Source organism: Aquarana catesbeiana, linkage group LG07, assembly GCF_042186555.1.
Source record: "Aquarana catesbeiana isolate 2022-GZ linkage group LG07, ASM4218655v1, whole genome shotgun sequence".
Taxonomy (NCBI): Eukaryota; Metazoa; Chordata; class Amphibia; order Anura; family Ranidae; genus Aquarana; species Aquarana catesbeiana.
This window is the reverse complement of record NC_133330.1, coordinates 258,611,640-258,634,261: the sequence shown is the minus strand read 5'-3', so window position 1 is coordinate 258,634,261 and position 22,622 is coordinate 258,611,640. Positions and strand designations below refer to the sequence as shown.

Sequence of the window (22,622 nt, the reverse complement as noted above, 5' to 3'; positions counted from 1 at the left end):
CCCAAGATCTCCTGCTCTCTAGCTCCCTTATAGACCTTTATATATTTAGGCAAGCATTTACACAATATACTTTTTACTAGGGATGAGCCGAACACCCCCGTTCGGTTCGCACCAGAACATGCGAACAGGAAAAAAGTTCGTTCGAACACGCGAACACCGTTAAAGTCTATGGGACACGAACATGAATAATCAAAAGTGCTAATTTTAAAGGCTTATATGCAAGTTATTGTCATAAAAAGTGTTTGGGGACCTGGATCCTGCCCCAGGGGACATGGATCAATGCAAAAAAAAGTTTTAAAAACGGCCGTTTTTTCAGGAGCAGTGATTTTAATAATGCTTAAAGTCAAACAATAAAAGTGTAATATCCCTTTAAATTTCGTAGCTGGGGGGTGTTTATAGTATGCCTGTAAAGGGGTGCATGTTTCCCGTGTTTAGAACAGTCTGACAGCAAAATGACATTTCGAAGGAAAGAACCCATTTAAAACTACTCGCGGCTATTGCATTGCTGGTCCGACCGACAATACACATAGAAGTTCATTGATTAAAACGGCATGGGAATTCCCCACAGGGGAACCCCGAACCAAAATTTAAAAAAAAAATGACGTGGGGGTCCCCCTAAATTCCATACCAGGCTCTTCAGGTCTGGTATGGATATTAAGGGGAACCCCGGCCAAAATTTTAAAAAAAAATGACGTGGGGATCCCCCCAAATTCCATACCAGACCCTTATCCGAGCACGCAACCTGGCAGGCCGCAGGAAAAGAGGGGGGGACGAGAGTGCGGCCCCCCCTCCTGAACCGTACCAGGCCACATGCCCTCAACATTGGGAGGGTGCTTTGGGGTAGCCCCCCAAAACACCTTGTCCTCATGTTGATGAGGACAAGGGCCTCATCCCCACAACCCTGGCCGGTGGTTGTGGGGGTCTGCGGGCGGGGGGCTTATCGGAATCTGGAAGCCCCCTTTAACAAGGGGACCCCAATACCCCGGCCCTCCCCCTGTGTGAAATGGTAAGGGGGACCTTACCCCTACCATTTCACTAAAAAACTGTCAAAAATGTTAAAAAGGTAAGAGACAGTTTTTGACAATTCCTTTATTTAAATGCTTCTTCTTTCTTCTATCTTCCTTCATCTTCTTCTTCTGGTTCTTCTGGCTCTTCTGGTTCTTCCTCCGGCGTTCTCGTCCAGCATCTCCTCCGCGGCGTCTTCTATCTTCTTCTCCTCGGGCCGCTCCTCACCCATGGCATGGGGGGAGGCTCCCGCTCTTCTCTTCATCTTCTTCTCTTCTTCTTTTCTTCTCTTCTTCTCTTCTTCATTTTCTTCTCCGGGCCGCTCCGCACCCATGCTGGCATGGAGGGAGGCTCCCGCTGTGTGACGGCGTCTCCTCGTCTGACGGTTCTTAAATAACGGGGGGCAGGGCCACCCGGTGACCCCGCCCCCTCTGACGCATGGTGACTTGACGGGACTTCCCTGTGACGTCACGGGGAATGCCACAGGGAAGTCCCGTCATGTCCCGTGCGTCAGAGGGGGGCGGGGTCACCGGGTGGCCCCGCCCCCGTTATTTAAGAACCGTCAGACGAGGAGACGCCGTCACACAGCGGGAGCCTCCCTCCATGCCAGCATGGGTGCGGAGCGGCCCGGAGAAGAAAATGAAGAAGAGAAGAAGAGAAAAGAAGAAAAGAAGAAGAGAAGAAGATGAAGAGAAGAGCGGGAGCCTCCCCCCATGCCATGGGTGCGGAGCGGTCCGAGGAGAAGAAGATAGAAGATGCCGCGGAGGAGATGCTGGACGAGAACGCCGGAGGAAGAACCAGAAGAGCCAGAAGAACCAGAAGAAGAAGATGAAGGAAGATAGAAGAAAAAAGAAGTATTTAAATAAAGGAATTGTCAAAAACTGTCTCTTGTCATTTTTAACATTTTTGACAGTTTTTTAGTGAAATGGTAGGGGTAAGTACCCCCTTACCATTTCACACAGGGGGGGGGCAGGATCTGGGGGTCCCCTTGTTAAAGGGGGCTTCCAGATTCCGATAAGCCCCCCGCCCGCAGACCCCCACAACCACCGGCCAGGGTTGTGGGGATAAGGCCCTTGTCCTCATCAACATGGGGACAAGGTGTTTTGGGGGACTACCCCAAAGCACCCTCCCAATGTTGAGGGCATGTGGCCTGGTACGGTTCAGGAGGGGGGTCACTCTCGTCCCCCCCTCTTTTCCTGTGGCCTGCCAGGTTGCGTGCTCGGATAAGGGTCTGGTATGGATTTTTGGGGGGACCCCACGCCGTTTTTTTTTTTTTATTTTGGCCGGGGTTCCCCTTAATATCCCTACCAGACCTGAAGGGCCTGGTATGGAATTTAGGGGGACCCCCACGTCATTTTTTTTTTAAATTTTGGTTCGGGGTTCCCCTGTGGGGAATTCCCATGCCGTTTTTATCAATGAACTTCTATGTGTATTGTCGGACCGGCAATGCAATAGCCGCGAGTAGTTTTAAATGGGTTTTTTCCTTTGAAATGTCATTTTGCTGTCAGACTGTTCTAAACATAGGAAACATGCGCCCCTTTACAGGCATACTATAGACACCCCCCAGCTACGAAATTTAAAGGGATATTACACTTTTATTGTTTGACTTTAAGCATTATTAAAATCACTGCTCCTGAAAAAACGGCCATTTTTAAAACTTTTTTTTGCATTGATCCATGTCCCCTGGGGCAGGACCCAGGTCCCCAAACACTTTTTATGACAATAACTTGCATATAGGCCTTTAAAATTAGCACTTTTGACTTCTCCCATAGACTTTTAAAGGGTGTTCCGTGGCATTCGAATTTGCCGCGAACACCCCAAATTGTTCGCTGTTCGGCAAACTTGCGAACAGCCAATGTGTGGGTCGAACATGAGTTTGACTCGAACTCGAAGCTCATCCCTACTTTTTACATACATTGTGTCTCTCTTTATCTTTGTCATATCTTTTTTCTTCATTATAGGATCTTTTTCATGGGTCTCAGCTGGTCCCTTTTCATGTCCCACATGTAGTGAGCCTCTTCTTTGATGATTTTTGGGCTTTATACTGTATTATTTTCCATACTGGGTCTCCAAAGGGCGATGGCGGTCTCCCGTGGCCATTGTGTTATCTTTGATGTTGTTTTTAATCTCATGGAGTGCGCTATAGGCATCTGATGGTTGCAATTGTAAGTTGTGTATTTAACAGATTTTTGTAATACAACATTATTTGCTAATGACATGTATAGGCATTTGATTGTTTGTACTTACCTTATAGATTCTTTATTTCCTGTCTACCCTTGAGGAAAGAGTATCTCTTGTAGACTCCGAAACGCATTGGGTGAAGGATTCAACTCACTGCCATGTATTTCGACTATTTGCGATATCAGTTATGGTTGATATGTACACTCCATGATTTATGTTTTTACTTTTTATTTTCTTAATAAATATATGATTATCCTTATATAATTTTTGACTACTATTTGAGTGCTGTTAAAGTCCTACCCCAAGGGGAATCCTTTTCTTTTTGTATCTGTCTATCTGGATGTTGGCACTGTGAAATAATCACTGCTATTCCACTTTTGCTCTCTAGCTCCCTTGTCACTTCATCCCATGCTTGCCTCCAAGACTTCTCCAGAGCCTCTCCCATCCTCTAGAACTCTCTACCCCAATCTGTCAGCCTAATTTCTACTTTGTCCACTTTTTAGATGATCCCTGAAAACGTATCTCTTTAGAGAAGTCTATCCCTCACCTAACAACTGTACATTTATTTTCTCCAGTAGCCCATCCTCCACAGTTATTACCTTTTGTATCTCTTGGATTGTAAGCGCTAACAAGCAGTGCTCTCTGATTCCTACTGTATTAAATTGTATTGTAATTGTACTGTCTGCCCTTTTGTTGTAAAGCGCTGCGCAAACGGTCAGCGCTATATAAATCCTGTATAATAATAATAATAATTTAGGTCAAAATATCCTGAAAATTTTGTGGATATCAATATGATTTTTTTTCAAAAATCATTAAAAATGGCCTCTTTATTAGCCTAATGAATACCCCTATTTATTGGCGTATAACACGCACAGGCATATAACACGCACCTTAATTTCAAGGGGGAAGTTTCAGGAAAAAAAGTATTTTTTAAATAAGTAACTTTGAATTGAAATAAGGGTCAGTGCCCATTAATGCAGCCTGATTAGTGCCCATCTGCAGCCTCCCCATCTCCCATCAATGCAGCCTGATCAATGCTCATCTGCAGCCCATCTCCCATCAATGCAGCCTGATCAATGCCCATCTGCAGCCTCAATGCAGCCTGATCAATGCCCATCTGCAGCCCATCTCCCATCAATGCAGCCTGATTAATGCCCATTTTAGCCCCAATGCTCATCTCTAGTCTCACCATCTCTCATCAATGCAGCCTGAACAGTGCAGGAAATCACAGAGCCGTCATCTCCTGTTTACTCGGCTCTTACTTGGCTCTCAGTCGGCAGTCACACACAGTCCCGCCTCCGCCATCGGCATTGGACCAGCTCCTTTGATATTCAGAACACTGGACCAATGCCAGTGGCGGTGGCGGGACTGTGTGTATAACGTGAGAGCCGAGTAACGATGACGGCTCAGTAAATTCCGGCAGCGCTCATCCTCCTCCTTCCCCTCCGAGGTACACTGTCGGCGTATAACACGCACCCGTGATTTGCCCCCTATTTTCAGGGGGAAAAGGTGGTGCGTGTTATACGCCGATAAATATGGTACATATTTAATACTTTAATTTATAATAATAGAATTTTATTGATTTAAAGCAATATAAACACACACATATATATATATATATATATATATATATATATATATATATATATATATATATATATGTATATATATATATATATATATATATATATATATATATATATATATATATATATATATATGATTACCATTGGCTGATCATTATTAAGCACTTTCACAATATAATAAAATGATACTAAACAAAGAAGTGTTAATTGCCATGATTCATTCACATACATCATACATATCACAAGTCTGTATATTGTTTTTGTTTTTTTTGTTTTTTAAATTCCTCTAAGTGCTCTATTCCTGCAGTGCTGGATGACCTTTCACGTGATCTTTCCCTGTTCTTTGGCATCTGCAGGGAAAGATCTTTGGGAGGGGCTTCCATTATTTTGCTGATGTATGCTCTCTACAGTACAAGTCTATGTCTGTACAGCCCTGGTTGGTGCTGTGTTAGGCACATGATTAAAAAACATGAACATCAAATGTGTATTTTTGTGCAATAATATGGTAGCCAAAGAAGATTGGCACAAGTTTTCATTTTGTTTTCTACTTTACAAGTAATTAGCGATTGCATTAGACATATTTAACACTGATTAATATTAAAACTAAGCATTTTTGTGAGATTCTTAGTGAATGTAATCAATCAGTGTATTAGATCCCGCCCACATAGTGTTTAACAATAGGAGGACATGGAGGAAGAAGAGGGAGGGAGGGGAGTGTCATACGTCCACATGTGTGGTTCTATAGTCATGTGGGCTGCACAGATAAGAAAAAGGAGGAAATTAACCGCTTGCCGACCAGCTCACGCTGATATACATCGGCAGAATGGCACGCCTGCGCAAACTGACGTACACGTACATCTGTCCGCAAAAGCAGGATAGCCAGAGCGCGCAAGCCGTAAGAGTGTGCCCGTGGGTCCCGTGGAATCGATGGCCGCCGGCGGTTCGCGATCACGGCAAGGAGAGGCAGAACAGGGAACTGCCTATGTAAACAAGGTTTCCCTGTTCTGCCTAGTAACATGACAGAGATCTACTGTTCCCTGTCATCGGGAACATCAATCTCTGTCATGTCAGTGGTAGCCCATTCCCCCCTACAGTTAGAACACACTGAGGGAACACACTTAACTCCTTGATCGCCCCCTAGTGTTTAACCCCTTCCCTGTCAGTGACATTTATACAGTAATCAGTGGCTAATATTAGCTCTGATTGTTGTATAAATGTCAATGGTCCCAAAATAGTGTCAAAAGTGTCCGATCTGTCTGCCGCAATGTCGCAATCCCGATAAAAATCTCAGATCACCGCCATCACTAAATAAAAAAAATTAATAATAAAAATGCCATAAATCTATCCCCTATTTTGCAGGCGCTATAACTTTTGCACAAACCAATCAATATACACTTATTGCGATTTTTTTTACCAAAAATATGTAGAAGAATATATATCGGCCTAAACTGAGGAAAAACATTTTTTTATATATTTTTGGGGATATTTATTTATTATAGCATTATAGCATATTTATTATAGCAGAAAGTAAAAAAAAAATTTTTTTTTTTTAAATTGTCAGTCTTTTTTTGTTTATAGCGCAAAAAATAAAAACTGCAGAGATGATCAAATACCACTAAAAGAAAACTCTATTTGTGGGGAAAAAAAGGTGTAAATTTCATTTGGGTACAGCTTTGCACGACTGCACAATTGTCAGTTAAAATGACGCAGTGCCAAACTGTAAAAAGTGCTCTGGTCAGGGGGTAAAATCTTCCAGGGCTGACGTGGTTAAGAGCTTAGAAGGGAGCTAAAATGGACAACTAAAGCCAAGATCAACCAGGGCTATTTTACTCTACACAAAACAAATGCTTTAGTGGCTTTGTCAGTATGAATACTCTGTTATATAGCATGTCATGTGAGTTTTTTATAGTCTAGGTTTGCTAAAACTTTAATTAAAATACTAAAATAACAATTCAAGCTGGTCCCCGGGAATTATTAAATATCTTTGTAGGGCAATCCATAAATTATTTGATAAAGACAGCAATATGTATAGATAAAGGAATTGCGCAATCTGACACCATATAAACTTCCAAATTACTGTGAAAAACCAGAAGAAGTGATAAACAATCAACCAACCAGTGAAAAAATAATTGAAAAAAAAAAAAATTGAAGAAAAAAACTTGATTTTGAAGTCCAAATTTTTTTAAAATTAACATAAATTTAGATATGGTGAGTGTCCATGTATAATTCAAGTCACAGAAAGTCTCTCCACCGACGCGTTTCCCTGTAAGAAGCATCGACTGGGAACGGAGTAGATGCTTCTTACAGGGAAACGCGTTGGATGGAGAGACTTTCTGTGACGTCACTACGCACCAGCCTGCATTTTGAAAATCCACGGCTGTATTTGTATGGATTTCTTCGTTTGTTTATGTGCAATACTTGGAATAAAATAACCATTTCTACTGTACTATGAAGTTTCCTCTTCTTTGAATTTTCATACATGCTGAAGAGCAATGTAGCAGATTGATTGGAAGCTTTGGAATTACTTGAAAATCTTTCCTTGTTCTCTGGTGGATCAATTGTATCAGCGGGAGGAGAGTTTAACATTGGAGCCGACAGAGTGGAATATCGCAGGTGATTACTGTGTTGATCAAGCTTGTCTGATCCCTATAATCTGGGGTCCATCTTGTCTGGTAAGAGGCCAATTGTTTTAATCTTTCTCCGTTGGGATGTAAAAGAGTCTACCACTAAATATAGTGGATAACCATGCGTTGCACTGCAATTATACATGGACACTCACCATATTTAAATTTATGTTAATTGGAAATTTTTTGGGACTTTAAAAGCAGGGTTTTTTCTTCAATTTTTTTTTCAATTATTTTTTCACTGGTTGGTTGATTGTTTATCATTTCTTCTGTTTTTTCACAGTGATTTGGAAGTTTATATGGTGTTGGATTGCGCATTTCCTTTATATATACATATTAGTGAATCGAGTATTTAATTCTTTGGAGTAGTAGCACCCACACATATATATATTTATTCCTTTTTATACAATTATTTTTTATTATCAATTATTTATCACCTCACTATTTTGGGTAAGTGCAGGATATTTAATTTATATAAAGGCAACAATATATCCCAATCATTTCTACAAGCATCACAATGTAAGGCCCAGTAATTTCTTATATCTTAAAGCGGAGGTCTGCCGATTTTTTTTTTTAAAGTCAGCAGCTACAAATACTGCAGCTGCTGACTTTTAAAATATGGACACTTACCTGTCCAGGGCGCCCACGATGTCAGCACCCGAAGCTGATCTGTCCCTTGATCCTCAGATGCTGCCGCCGCCATCTTCGGTAAGGGAATCAGGATGTGAAGCCTTGCGGCTTCACTTCCTGGTTCCCTACTGCGCATGCGCGAGTCACGCTGCGCAATCCGAATGGTCCCTGCTGTCTCTGGGATCCATGTGTCTCCCAGCAGACAGTGGGGGGGGGGGAGTGGCGTAGCTCCCGTGGGAGTCTATGCCCGGAAGTGGGTGCAAATACCTGTATTATACAGGTATCTGCACCCCCCTCCCCCCTGAAAGGTGCCAAATGTGACACTGGAGGGGAGGGTTCCAAAAAACTGAAGTTCCAATTTTGTGTGGAACTCCGCTTTAAAGTCCCTGTTGTCTCAGAAATCGCAGACTGGACAGTGACCATGTAGGTGAAGGCAGCTATGTGTTATATTAAACACTGTGGTCTTATACCTTCCAATTTTTGTTTTTGCAGCATAACGAGTGATGACAGGAATGTTCCCTGCTTCTACATCACCAATGACACTAATATAATACCCCTCCCCCAGAGATTTCCCAGCAACATTATAATAGCTTGTTTGTAGCAATTACCAGGAAAGGTAGTTCTAGAACTGGTGGCTACTTCAAATGCCAGTAGCATAGTGCCACTCAGTGCGGCTTGTTTTTCATCACTGGAGCTTGTAGGCACAATGTTGTTAAATTGAGCAAGCTAGGCAGACTTATTCAAATGCATCAGAAGGGATGCTGTGGGATTGAGTATATCACCCACAAAGTGGTTTTTTTTTTTTTTTTTTGCAAGGTCATCTACCTGTCATTTTGCCCCCAGCTAGAGCAGTGACAGTATATTGCACTCAAACTTATTTTTGGAATCTTTTCAGCTGAATCTTTGAGCTATACAAATGTATTCATGATTATGAGTTAGTAGAGCTATTTTATATTGTATCTCTGTCATTATTGGACTATGGTCTGGGTTATTTATACACAAGGTGAGCATTGAGTGAAGCATTGGTATTGCTTTTTAAACCAGAGGATTGGCTTAGTTCAGTTAAAGTGGTTGTAAAATCTCATAAACACACTCCTATTATCCATTCTCGTATGTGGCAATAGTAAGGGGAGTCTGTTTTTTTTTCAAAATCTTCTCTAAGCACCTTTAGATAGGAGCTCTTCTGTGCAGTCACATGGTTCAGTCTGCTCTCACTCCAGAGCAGAGGGACTTCAGTGGTATGGGCAGTTATTCCTCTCTCACTCTGTCAGGGAATAGTATTATTCAATGAAGGTAGGAGGAGAGGGGCGTGAAGGAGATCAGGTAAATGCACAGACTATGGAAATGAGAGGGAGAGAGGGAGGGGGGAGATGCAGAGACACTGAGGAAAGAGCTGGATGACAGAGGCACGTAATCTGACCACGCTATCATGGATCAGCAGCCATGATAAACGTGGTCAGTTTAAACAGGGGTACACAGGAACAGGCAGGATCCACCAGGTATTGTACAACATAGAAAGTTATAATTGACATGGCAAATGCACTATGCTATATCTCATTCATTAAAGGGACAAGAACTTTTTTAGGGTTACCATCACTTTAAGTTTCTGCCAGAATCAGCGTGCCTAATCAGTATGTGTTTTCTTAAAATAAAATTGAGCTAAAACCATTAGAGTGCACATGCTTCCTGAGGACACAGCAGTGGTACTGCATTTCAGTCTTTTAGCCAAAAAGCTGCAAAAATAGTCACAAAGCAGAAAAACAATAGCATAAATGAAGTCAGGGGTGATTTAGAATTCCTCTTTGGCACTCGTGTGCTTAGTGGCTTTTCAATTCGGTCCCACTGGGTAAGAATGGCTTCTCGAGCTCCATCCCACTTCGCTGGGCCACTTAGACGAAAATGGTAAGAATTGAGGGCTCCAAAGACAAGCTTAACAGCCAAAACTGGATCTGTTAGAAGCAGTTTCAATATATTTGGCTTTACACCAATATCTGAAGCAATATCTTCAATGTACGTCATATAATCTGTTCTTCGAAAATTATTTTTAGATGTTGCAAACCTTAATGGATAAAAAGGAGTTATTTTATTGGCGTTATTTATTTAAATGTTTATTGTTACTGACTATATTTTGTGATGTATGCCATTATCTCACTTAGTATGCCTGTTTAGATCTGATAAAGCATATGATCATCGACAATCTTTGTTCATAGAACATAGGAAATAGAGTGCAATTATTTAGGCAATATTTAAAACTTAAGGCTAACTTTTTTAAATGGTACCCCAAAAGGTTACAAAACTATTTTAGATAAACACCTTGGCTGCATTACTTACCTCTTTTATAGCACTGTCCCTCCCAATTCTTTTGGCAACTAGATGTCCTCAGTTTTCCAAGTTGAATGATGCCCTGGGAGTGCAGAGCATCATGGGGATATTACCACAGAGCCTTGCACTCACATGCAATGATGCTAAGAGCCACAAAAACTTTTTCAAGTCTGTGCTGCTCTGTAAAATTGAGGACTGCCCAACACCAGAGAGGAAGTGAATAGAAAAAGGACCGTGTGTGTCATGTGACTTTTAAAACAATAATATATATATATATATATATATATATATATATATAAGGAAGGTAAATAGTAGCGCTACAGATAGTAATAACACTCATATAAAACCCCTCAGGGTTAAAACGACATCCTATCAGATAGAAGTCCAAAGTTAGCCGTAATATGTGGAGGAAATAAGCTCAAAATAATGTGATATTGTAAATAACATTTTATTAAAACATTTCATTACATCACCAGCCTAATAGTAGTGCACTTACCAGAAGGCAATATGACTCTCACATTGGTATATTGCCAATCCCAAGATGAAGTCGGTATGACGAAACGCGTTAGACCGTGGCTGTACGCCAAAACCAGAAGTGACTATTATGTACAACCGGAAATGACATTCCAAGTGTTTTGACAAAGTATTGACAAATATTTGTTATGCTCGGCGCGACATCAATACACGATACCAATGCAAGAGTCATATTGCCTTCTGGTAAGTGCACTACCATTAGGCTGGTGATGTAATGCTATGTTTTAATAAAAGTTTATATACGGTATCACACTATTTGGAGCTAATTTCCTCCACATATCACGGCTATCTTTGGACTTCTATCTGATGGGATGATGTTTTAACCTTGGGAGGTGATTGCTGTTTTTGCCATAACACGAGAGTGTGAGGCAATATTAGCTGGTGAGTGTACATCCGATTGGGGAAGTGGTGGCACGTTTGCTCACATGGTGTGGTGACAGTTGGAGCTCAGCAACGAAGTGTCGGATTATCACACTACTCATGGACTATTAATTTACTCTCTCTACACCCTATCACTGTGGGGTTTTATATGAGTGTTACTATCTGTAGCACTACTATTCACCTTTATTATATATATATATATACATATATATATATATATATATATATATATATATATATATGTGTATATTATTGTTTTAAATGTCTTTCTTGTCATAGTGGCTGCCATATATCTCAATATCCAATAGTCAATGTATTTTTATCTGTGGCGCAGTGTTTTGATCTTTGTTGGTGGCACATTTTAAGATCTTATTACTGTTGTTTGTGTCATGTGACTTGCACATGGCACAAACACAGCATGTACACTGACATACTGAAGCAGAGCATGACCCCCTCCCTTCAGAGACTGGGTCGCAGGGCAGTATTCCAACATGATAACAACCCCAAACACACCTCCAAGATGACCACTGCCTTGCTAAACAAGCTGCGGGTAAAGGTGATGAACTGGCCTAGCATGTCTCAAGACCTAAACCTTATTGAGCATCCTCAAATGGAAGGTGAAGGAGCGCAAGGTTTCTAAAATCCACCAGCACTGTGATGTCTTCATGGAGGAGAGGAAGAGGACTCCAGTGGCAACCTGTGAAGCTCTGGTGAACTCCATGCCCAAGAGGGTTAAGGCAGTGCTGGAAAATATTGGTGGCCACACAAAATATTGACACTTTGGACCCAATTTGGACATTTTCACAGTGTACTCACTTTTGTTGCCAGTGGTTTAGTTATGTGTTGTGTGTTGAGTTATTTTGAGGGGACAGCAAATTTACACTGTTATACAAGCTGTGCACTCACTATTTTACATTGTAGCAAAGTGTAATTTCTTCAGTGTTGTCACATGAGAAGATATAATAAAATATTTACAAAAATGTGAGGGGTGTACTCACTTTTGTGAGATACCGTATATATATATATATATATATATATATATATATATATTTGTAGGGGATCAGAGGGGTGGAAAGCTGGCTCAAACAGTTCAGTAAAATAAAAATGGCTTTATTCAGCAAAATAAACGGAAGAAACGACAGGCTTGTCTTGTTACACAGGTGCAGATATAGGAAAAGTTCAGTCTCTCTAGCCAACAGGCTGATATACAGACAAAGTAGACAGCTCTAGCCAAAGCTACAATCTCTGATACAGTTTTGCTCACCCCAGCAGGTATACAATCCAGCAAAGGATCCTCTCACACAGCATGCTGCTGTGTGTCTCTCTCTCTCCAAACACACTGCTCCTCTCTGACATTTTCAGCTCAGCTGGCAATAAGCAGGTCTGAAGGGGAAGTACCTGCCCTCTTCAATTAACCTCTTCTTAACCCTGCCCCAGGCTGACCCTCTACATACTCCCCCCCCATTCCAGGCCGGGGGCCTTGGACACCACAAACCAAGTGACCCGGGAAAGGGCATCCGTATTCTGATATACCTTTCCTGGTCTATGTACTACTACAAACTTGAAGTCCTGCAGTGCAAGGAACCACCGGGTGATTCTGGAGTTTTTGTCTTTTTATTTTGGGCCATACAGGTAAGGGGTGCATGATTCGAAACTAACTTGAAGGGTCGGCCCAACAAGTAGTAGCAGAGTGTCTCCAAAGCCCATTTTACTGTGTGACACTCCTTTTCCACAATGGAATAATTACTCTCAGCCGGCATGAGCTTCCAGCTCAAGTACATAATGGGGTGCTCATCTCCCCCAACCACCTGGGACAGTACTACACCCAGACCCAACTTTGAGGCATCTGTTTGTAATAGGAACTCTTTTTGGAAGTCGGGAGCTACCAACACTGGTTCCTGGCACAAAGCTTGCTTCAACCGGCAGAATGCTGCTATTGCTTCTGCACTCCACTGAACAACAGTTGCGTTCTTTCCCTTGGTGAGATCAGTCAGAGGCACTGCTAAGCTGGCAAAGTTGGGGACAAACCTCCTATAATAGCCCATAATTTCAAGGAAAGAACACACCTGTTTCTTTGTGAGTGGATGATTTCTTGATAGCCTTGACCTTGTTTAGTTGGGGCTTAATCACGCCCCTGCATACAACATACCCCAGGTAGCAGGGCTCCTCCAACCCAATATTGCGCTTTTCCGGGTTCACTGTGAACCCCACCCTTCGGAGTGCATCCGAGACCAACTGGACCTTCGGTAAGTCACTCTCCCAGTCCTGACTAAAGATGACAATGCCATCAAGGTAGGCTCCTGAGAAATCCTTATGAGGTCTTAGGACGAAGAAGTCCATGGCCCTCTGGAAAGTGGCTGAGGCCCCATGTAAGCCAAATGGCATTCAAGCATATTGCCATAACCCCCCTGGTGTGGCAAATGCATTTTTTCTTTAGCCTCTGGGGAAAGCGGGATCTGCCAGTATCCCTTGTTCAAGTCAAGAGTGGTGATGTACTGGGCGGTCCTAATCTCTCGACTCATCCACCCAGGGCATGGGATACGCATCTGGCTTGGATACTTCATTTAACTTGTGAAAGTCATTGAAGAACTGCCAGGTTCCTCTTGGCTTGGGTACAAGGACTATAGGGCTGGACCAGCTACTTGAAGACTCCTCAATGATCCCAAGGTCCAACATACACTTAAGCTCAGCTGAGACAATATTCCAGCAAGCTTCGGGTATTTGGTAGGGTTTGAGGTTTACCCGAACGTCAGGGTCTGTAACGACATTATGTTCAATTACCGAGGTTAGGTTTGAAAAAATGTCTCTGCAAAACTCCCAGGACTCCTGTTTTTGAGAAGGGGAGAGAGCCTCTGCAATCCCTACCTTCTTAATCTGAGCGTCAGGATCTTCCGGGACCCTCAGACTGACTGTCAAAACCTGTCTATCTTTCCATGGTTTGATCAAGTTGACATGGTAAATCTGGTAGGGTTTACGTTTGGTGGACTGATGGACTTTATAGTTGACCTTCCCCTCCCTCTCAACTATCTCAAAGGGTCCTTGCCACTTGGCGAGAAACTTAATCTCCACGGTATGCACTAATACCAGCACCTGATCCCCAGGTATAAACTCTCTAACCTTGGCAGATCGGTTGTTTACACGACTCTGGGCATTTTTCACAGCCTGCAAATGTTCCCGTACTAGGGGCATAACTTTTGTTATTCAGTCCTTCATTTGAGAGATGTGTTCTACCACACTCCGATATGGGGAAGCTTCCTGCTCCCACGTCTCTTTCATTATGTCCAGTAGTCCAGAGGGGTGTCTCCCATAAACCAACTCAAAGGGGGAGAACCCTGTGGAGGCCTGGGGTACCTCTCTTATGGCAAACAACAAGGTAGGCAACAAGCAATCCCAATCCCGACCATCTTCCTCCACTGCTTTTTTTAGCATTCTCTTTAAGGTTTTGTTGAACCGCTGTGTTTAATCTTAAACAGTTTACAGAGTTCCTTCATCACTTTGGACATGAACGGGGTACCTTGGTTTGTCAAGATCTTGGATGGGAGCCCTGTTCTCATGAACATCTGAAACAACTCCCGTGCGATGATCTTGGAGGAGCAATTTCTTAAAGGGACCGCTTCCGGATACCTGGTGGCATAGTCAATGACAACTAAAATGTATTGGTGTCCCCTAGCTGACTTGGGTAAGGGGCCCACCAAGTCCATGACCATGCGATCAAAGGGTACCTCGATAATTGGAAGCGGTACCAGTGGACTGCAGAAATGGGGTGTTGGAGCGGTTCTTTGACAGGTGGGGCAATAACTTCCTGCAACACAGTATTATTTACCACCTTTGTGGGTTCTTGCTTTTTGGGGGAAACCCGAACCTTTGAGCTTTTGCTCATACCAGTCCCAAAACATGGGGCAGTCTCACCTGACTAGTAAGTCATGAGGTAATCCCGGAACTACCCCAACTTTTAGTTTAGCAGTTCCTGCTGGTGTACACAGGGTCACACAGGACACCGGATAGTTTTTAACATCACCATGCACACAGATGACCCCGACCTGTTCCCTTGGTACCAGCTTTATTTGCAACCTGTCTGCTCTGAGCAGGGTGATGACACCCAGAGTCAAGGAGCGCTACTACATCCTGTCCATTGACCCGCACCACACACTCATGCAGATTTAGGTTGGTTGTAGCACATAACGCATGGGCATACATGGAGCGATGGCGACCCATGTCGTACTCCATTGGTTCTTCCCGTCTTGGGCACTGGGCCGTCAGATGACCCAGTTGATGGCAGGACCAACAGCGAACCTCACGGGGTTCCCCCTGTCGGTTCCCCTGGAAACTTTGGTCCAGGGGTGCTCCTGGCAGTTGCACTATGCCCCTGAGTAGACACCATGCGATCCACGGGTGCCATCCTGGTGCTGGAACGCACCTCTTTGAAACGTGCCAGCTTTCTGGGGACAGAGGGACTCCCCTGGAAACTTTCTGCACAGCCGTAGCGCTTGACAGCAGCAGCCATCTCATCCAGGGACTGTGGCTCGGACTAAACCACCCATTGGCGGAGCTCCCTGGGCAACCCCTGCAGGAAATGGTCCAGTGCGACTCTTTCCGCAATCTGAGTGGGTGTCTTTTCCTCAGGTTTCAGCCAGTCCTGGAACAAGTGCATCAGGTGGTACAGCTGTGCACGGGCAGGCTTAGCCTTGTCAAAACGCCAGCCATGGACTCGGTTCACCCTTAAAGCAACAGTCACTCCCAGCCTGGCTAGGATTTCTGCTTTCAGGCATTTATAGTCCTGTGCAGATTCAGGGGCCAGGTCACAGTACGCTTGTTGGGGGTCTGCGGTCAGAAAAGGAGCCAGTACATCTGCCCAGTCTTTATCCGGGAGGTGACCTTCCCTTGCTGCGACCCGCTGAAACATTGCCAGGTATGCTTCCACGTTGTCTGAGGCTGTCAATGTTTTGCAGGGTCCACTGCACTGCCTTCCGGGGTCACTCTTTATAGCGGGGTCACCTTTTATTTCAGCCTGATGGGTCACCGCCTTTTGTAATCCCACTATCTATTCACTCAGTAAGCAGTTTGTTTACTGTTGTACAGTGACTGTCTGCACCAGGATCTGCTCCTGCCGGGCTTGGGCCTCCTCATAGCGGGCCTGTGCTTGCAGCAAAGCCTGCTACTGATGGGCCTGGGCCTCCTGATGGTGGGTCTGTACTTGTGTATTAGCCAGTACCAGCTGCTTAATCACATCCTCCATGACTTGTTCAGAAGACTTCACTGTCTGTGCAGCTTTAACCCAGGAGATGGGATTGGACTGGACTACTCAAACTGCCCGATGCACCCTCCACCAATTTGTAGGGGGATCAGAGGGGTGAAAAGCCGGCTTGGCCAGTCCATCACTTTTACCCTCAGCTTCTTTAGCAAGGCAGTAGTCGCCTTGGAGGTGTGTTTGGGGTCATTATCATGTTGGAATACTGTCAAGTACCTGAAGGGAGACTGAAATGATGGGTTCGGGCTCTCTTGTATCTCCAGCCCAGGTCCCACTGAGAGTGGAACAGAGGGAGCCGAGGGACAGGAGGAACACGAGTGCCTGCAGGTATAGACCCGGAAACTTGTAGCAGAGGATGCGACCTTGGGAAGGCAGGAGAACCATCAGATTAGGAGGGGCAGCTGTGCACCATGGGTCAGCTGGGTTTAAAGAGGCACTCTGCTTGAACTGCGGAACTGGGACGTCAGGTGATGTAGAGTTTCTGGCAGGCTTGCAGCAGGAAGTTGCAGCTGGTCGCAGGACCGAAGTCACAGACACTCAGATGGCAGTGTTGAGCCAAGCAGGGAACAGGAGCGAGGTCACTAGGATAGCTGGGTTTGGTAGCAGGTGGGCAGCAAGGTACCAAGGCACTAGGCAGAAGCAAGGCCAAATGGGAAGCCGGGATCAGGAACCAGTAATCAGGAATATAACAGAGTCCAGAAGCAGAGTCAAGGAAAGCCAAGTTCAGCAACGGGCATCAAGCAGGATAACAGCAGGATTCAGGGTATCAAGGAACAGCTGAAGACCAGTCAGCATTGATCAGGGGTCAGGGCACCCTTTAAATAGGCTGTCTGGCGCCAATTGGCACTAGGGATGCGCTCCTGCGCGTGCATGCAGTCCGCAGCGCACATGCATTGGTCCAAAGAAAAGGTTGAGGGAACCTCAGAAAGTAAAGCGGCTACGGAGGCTGCAAAAGGCAGTTCTAGAGTCAGGTAGTAAAATAATACAAAAGTTTATTTTAAATTGGACATAAAAACATGGCACAGTTGCCTGGGAATCAATAGTTATCTACACTGATTATGGCTTGTTAAGTCCCACACTACTAGATAGCAATGTGATACCTAACAATGGACATACATACAAATACAAAAACCTGACAAACACAAATGACAAAAGGTCCGGACACAAAATTATCCATACACTCAAGGATCGCCTACGGTGATTACCGCATGATAAGTGGAGCCCCCTATACACAGGAGGAAACCTATTAAGGCGATCCGTGTGTGTGTATGGCCCCCGGGGGTAATGGAAAGCTATGAATACAAGAGGCCTGCAGGATGCAGAGAATCTGGTACTGTATTCCTAATGTACGGTCACAGTATATAGTATATGAATGCATAATCACTTTAAATTCATGTGCTTCATGGCTGTATGTATGCAAGTTGGATAGCAATGCATAGAGGTAGCTACTATCATTTAGAGCGTCCTGTGAGGGTGAAATGATGTACTACATCAATTATGAACATCCAATATAGGTAAACACATGTGGCTGCTGATATAGGTACTGCTCACTGGAACATAGTGGACCGTGAGGCTCCCAGCATGTATGTGGAGCAAACTGCTAATTCCTGAAAGGCACTCTATGATGAATCGCAAACAAGAATGCCAATACGTGTACAGTTCAGGCAGTATACAATTTCATGAATTGCTTGCAATAATGATGAAAGCGGCAGTCCGATGTGAACATGTGGGGGTCGATAACAATTAGACCCAAAAAGTGCTGTCCACGGTAAGGTGGAGTTCCGTTTGATGAATGGAGAAGTACATCAAGTACACCAAGTAGATGGATCATCACTAAAGTGCATAAAGTTCCATGAGGATTATATATGAGGCATAGGAGATATCCTACATTACCAGATCCTGTAACTGATGATGACGGTAAGTCCCGTTCTTGCGGTCGCAATCATAAGGTACATGCTGTAAGTCTCAGGCCATCCATGGCCAAGTAAAGAGACAGTGCTGCTACATTGCTAGCGCCAGCGGTGTATGAATGCGGTGATCGCGGAACAAGGCGCGGTAGTTCCGAGCGGATATGTGTATGTGAAACAGCCAAGCAGGCTTCCGCTCTTCCGGTACTCGGGGTATCGTGTATGTGGTGCCACATGACCATAGTGATGTCGCATTGGTGCCTATGGGCATCTGCAGTTGCCCATGAGTGCACGCATGTGCACGAGTGTGCACCAAACATATTCTAATAGTTCTCTTACAAATACTACCCTGTAGTCCAGTCTCTGAAGGGAGGGGATCATGCTCTGCTTCAGTATGTCATAGTACATGTTGGCATTCATGGTTCCCTCAATGAACTGTCGCTCCCCAGTGCTGGCAGCACTCATGCAGCCCCAGACCATGACGCTCCCACCACCATGCTTGACTGTAGGCAAGGCACACTTGTCTCTGTACTCCTCAATTGGTTGCAGCCACACACGCTTGACACCATCTGACCCAAATAAGTTTATCTTGGTCTCATCAGACCACAGGACAGGGTTCCAGTAATCCATGTGCTTAGTCTGCTTGTCTTCAGCAAGCTGTTTGCGGCCTTTCTTGTGCATCATCTTTAGAAGAGGCTTCCTTCTAGGATGACAGCCATGCAGATAAATTTGATGCAGTGTGCGGCGTATGGTTTGAGCACTGACAGGCTGACCCCCTACCCCCTCAACCTCTGCAGCAAAGCTGGCAGCACTCATACGTCTATTTCCCAAAGACAATCTCTGGATATGAAGCTGAGCACATGCACTCAACTACTTTGGTCGACCATGGCGAGGCCTGTTCTTAGTGGAACCTGTCCTGTTAAACCGCTGTATGGTCTTCGCCATCATGCTGCAGCTCATTTTTAAGGTCTTGGCAATCTTCTTATAGCCTAGGCCATCTTTATGTAGAGCAACAATTCTTTTTTTCAGATCCTCAGAGAGTTCTTTGCCATGAAGTGCCATGTTGAACTTCCAGTGACCAGTATGAGAGAGGGAGAGCGATAAAACCAAATTTAACACACCTGCTCCCCATTCACACCTGAGACCTTGTAACATTAATGAGTCACATGACACCCTGGGAAGGGAAAATGGCTAATTGGGCCCAATTTGGATATTTTCACTTAGGGGTGTACTCACTTTTGTTGCCAGTGGTTTAGAAATTAATAGCTGTGTGTTGAGTTATTTTGAGGGAACAGCAAATTTACACTGTTATACAAGCTGTACACTCACTACTTTACATTGTAGCAAAGTGTCACTTCTTCAGTGTTGTCACATGAAAAGATATAATAAAATATTTACAAAAATGTGAGGGTGTACTCACTTTTGTGAGATACTGTATAAAAATGAATCCAAAACCAATTTATTTGTACTTATATACTTAGGATAGTATCTCTTTCTTAAGAGTAGCAGAGTTAAACATTTCTCTGCTGCACAGCCTTCAGTGCCAATAAACTGCCATTTACTTTCATGTAAAGTGTATTTTTCACTTTTTGTTTTATTTATGTGAGGAAATGTTAAACATATTAAAGTTCCAGTAATTCACTGATAACCCCAATATTCAGAAATGATTTTCAATAAATTGGTATCACAGCATTAGTGTATTTTTTATCTAACACTGGTACAGTGCCTTGGAAAAGTATTCACATCCCTTGAAACATTTTGTCATTTTATGGCCCAGTCCAAACTTAAATCCAAATGAGAATCTGTGGCAAGACTTGAAAATTTCTGTTCACAGATGCTCTCCATCCAATCTGACAGAGCTTGAGCTATTTTGAAAAGAAGAATGAGCAAGAAGTTTACTCTCTAAATGAGCGAAGCTGGTAGAGACCCAAAAAAACTTGCAGCTGTAATTGTAGCGAAAGTTGGTTCTACAAAGTATTGACTTAAGGGGGCTGAATACAAATGCACACCACATTTTTCAGATATTTATTTGTAAAAAATCTTGAAAACCATTTATCATTTTCTTTCCACTTCACAATTATGTGCCACTTTGTGTTAGTCTATCACATAAAATCCCAATAAAATACATTTACGTTTTTGGTTGTAACATGTAAGAATGTGGAAAATTTCAAGGGTTATGAATACTTTTTCAAGGCACTGTAAAACTTTAAGTAACCATTTACCTTTTAACTTACAAATATACAACAACAAAAAGAATTCACATCCTCTTGGTACTGCACCCTGTTCTGTAAGAATCTTACCAGGAACCCCATGTATTTTTGAATCTATAAACTGGAACAATTTGCTGTGTAACTACTTTTCTTGCCTACCCTTCAGTGTTCTTTCCAAAAGAGCACCACATCTAACAGGAACTGTCACCATCAAATAGACACAATTGTCCACAGCTGTTGATGAAAGACTTCATCAAACACATCAAAATGAATCAGGCCCAGATAAGTAAACTATTTTAGTCACCTCTTTCTAATACTAATAAATACATCCAATATTATTAATGCCACCACCACTGCCACTGACTAGTACCTACCAGAGTGATATGTTAACAGTTTGGAAAGTCTGCAGAGAGACAGAAACTGGACAGAGACAATATGACAAGCACAAAGCAGATGGAGCAGCACACCCTGACAAAGAAGTGCATACAACAAACAAAATTAGTCATCCCACCACAGGGGTCAATGTGGCTGAATTTTCATGCTGTGGACTTGCAGAGCTCTTGCTGTAGACTCATGACTGAAACTTTGCTCTTAATAGAGACTTGCCATGTAAATTTGCTACAAATTGGAAAAGTGTTATCCAGTGCGTAAAGTGCTCTGCAAGTGTACAACTTGTCAGTGAAAATGTGCAACAAGTTACCAGACTTACAATTCAACACTGCCACAAATTTGTGGCAAGTTTTTCTTGCTATCTGGGTAGCGTATCACAAAATATGTTCATTAATGGGCTATGCATCTTACCATTTCTCTCGTAATTTTTCATCTTTCAGCATGTCTTCCTTTATCCCATTTACATCTGGAAGTTTATGCAAGCCTAAAAAAGAATTTTGCTTTAGCCACAGTATCAGTTAAATGCCACTTTCTTTGAGATACAATATGACACACAGGTGGGGAAGTACTATATCTGGTGAACACAAAATCTGGCACAGCTGTGCATTGTAACCAATCAGCTTCTAACTTCAGCTTGTTCAGTTAAGCTTTGACAATAAAATCAAGAAGCTGATTGGTTACTATCCACAGCTTCACCAGATTCTGTGTGAACCAGTTTTAGTAAATCCCTCCAGGGCTGCCATCAGGGGGGGCAGCTCATACACATGTAGTGGGCCCAGGCATCCCGAGGGGCCTGGCCACCCGGGCCCAGAACCACAAGACCACCAGTTGTTGCTGCTGTAGTAACTAGCAATTGCTAAAGCAGGGCAGCTGCTGAGTGACCCAATGCAGCTCACTTAGTTCCAGCTGCAGGGGGAAGGTGGAGAGCTATCATCTGCACTCTGCCTCTCCCTGCAAATCAGATGCTGATTTGAGCTCCAGCCATGTGGAAGAGCTGCCCTGTGTTTAGCCTGCAGGACAGCTCAGTGCTCACTGTGGACTGGTCTGGAGACAAGTTGTTAGACATCACAAAGGTAAATTGATTTACAATGTTGCTGGATGTGGGCCTGTGCTGTGACTGTCTCTTTGTTGGACTGGGCTATTTGTGACTGTCTCTTTTTTGGATTGGGCTGTCTCTTTGCTGGATGGGCATGTTTCTTTGCTGGATTGAGCTGTCTCTTTGCTATATGAGGATGTCTCTTGCTGGATTGGGCTGTCTCCTTGCTGGATTGGGATGTCTCTTTGCTGAATGTATGGGGATGTCTCTGCTAGACTGCACCGTCTTTTTGCTGGATTGTGATGTCTCTTTGCTGAATATATGGGTACGTCTCTTTGCTGGATTGGGATGTCTCTTTGTTGGAGTGGTCTATCTCTTTGCTGAATATATGGGGATGTCTCTTTGCTGAATATATTGAGATGTCTCTTTGTTGGCTATATAGGGATGTCTCTTTGCTGGATTGGGCTGTCTCTTTGCTGGATTGGGATGTCTCTTTGCTGGATTTGATTAACTTTCATATACTAACTTGTAAAAGTGTTGAAATAAAAGTGGATACACTGAAGGACTC

At 43.5% G+C, this 22,622-nt stretch overlaps 1 protein-coding gene across 2 annotated transcripts in view; it reads right to left on the bottom strand.

Moving 5' to 3' along the window:
• Nucleotides 1-5,291: 5,291 nt before the first annotated feature.
• Nucleotides 5,292-22,622, bottom strand: part of LOC141103544 (dimethylaniline monooxygenase [N-oxide-forming] 2-like) — a 108,494-nt gene continuing 91,163 nt past the window's right edge. For both annotated transcript variants that reach the window (XM_073593241.1, XM_073593240.1), the window contains 2 exons: nt 21,430-21,502; nt 5,292-10,085 (listed from right to left, as the gene is read on the bottom strand). In XM_073593241.1, coding sequence (XP_073449342.1) covers nt 9,740-10,085; nt 21,430-21,502 — 419 coding nt within the window. In that variant the 3' untranslated portion in view covers nt 5,292-9,739. The remainder of the gene's footprint in view (nt 10,086-21,429; nt 21,503-22,622) is intronic.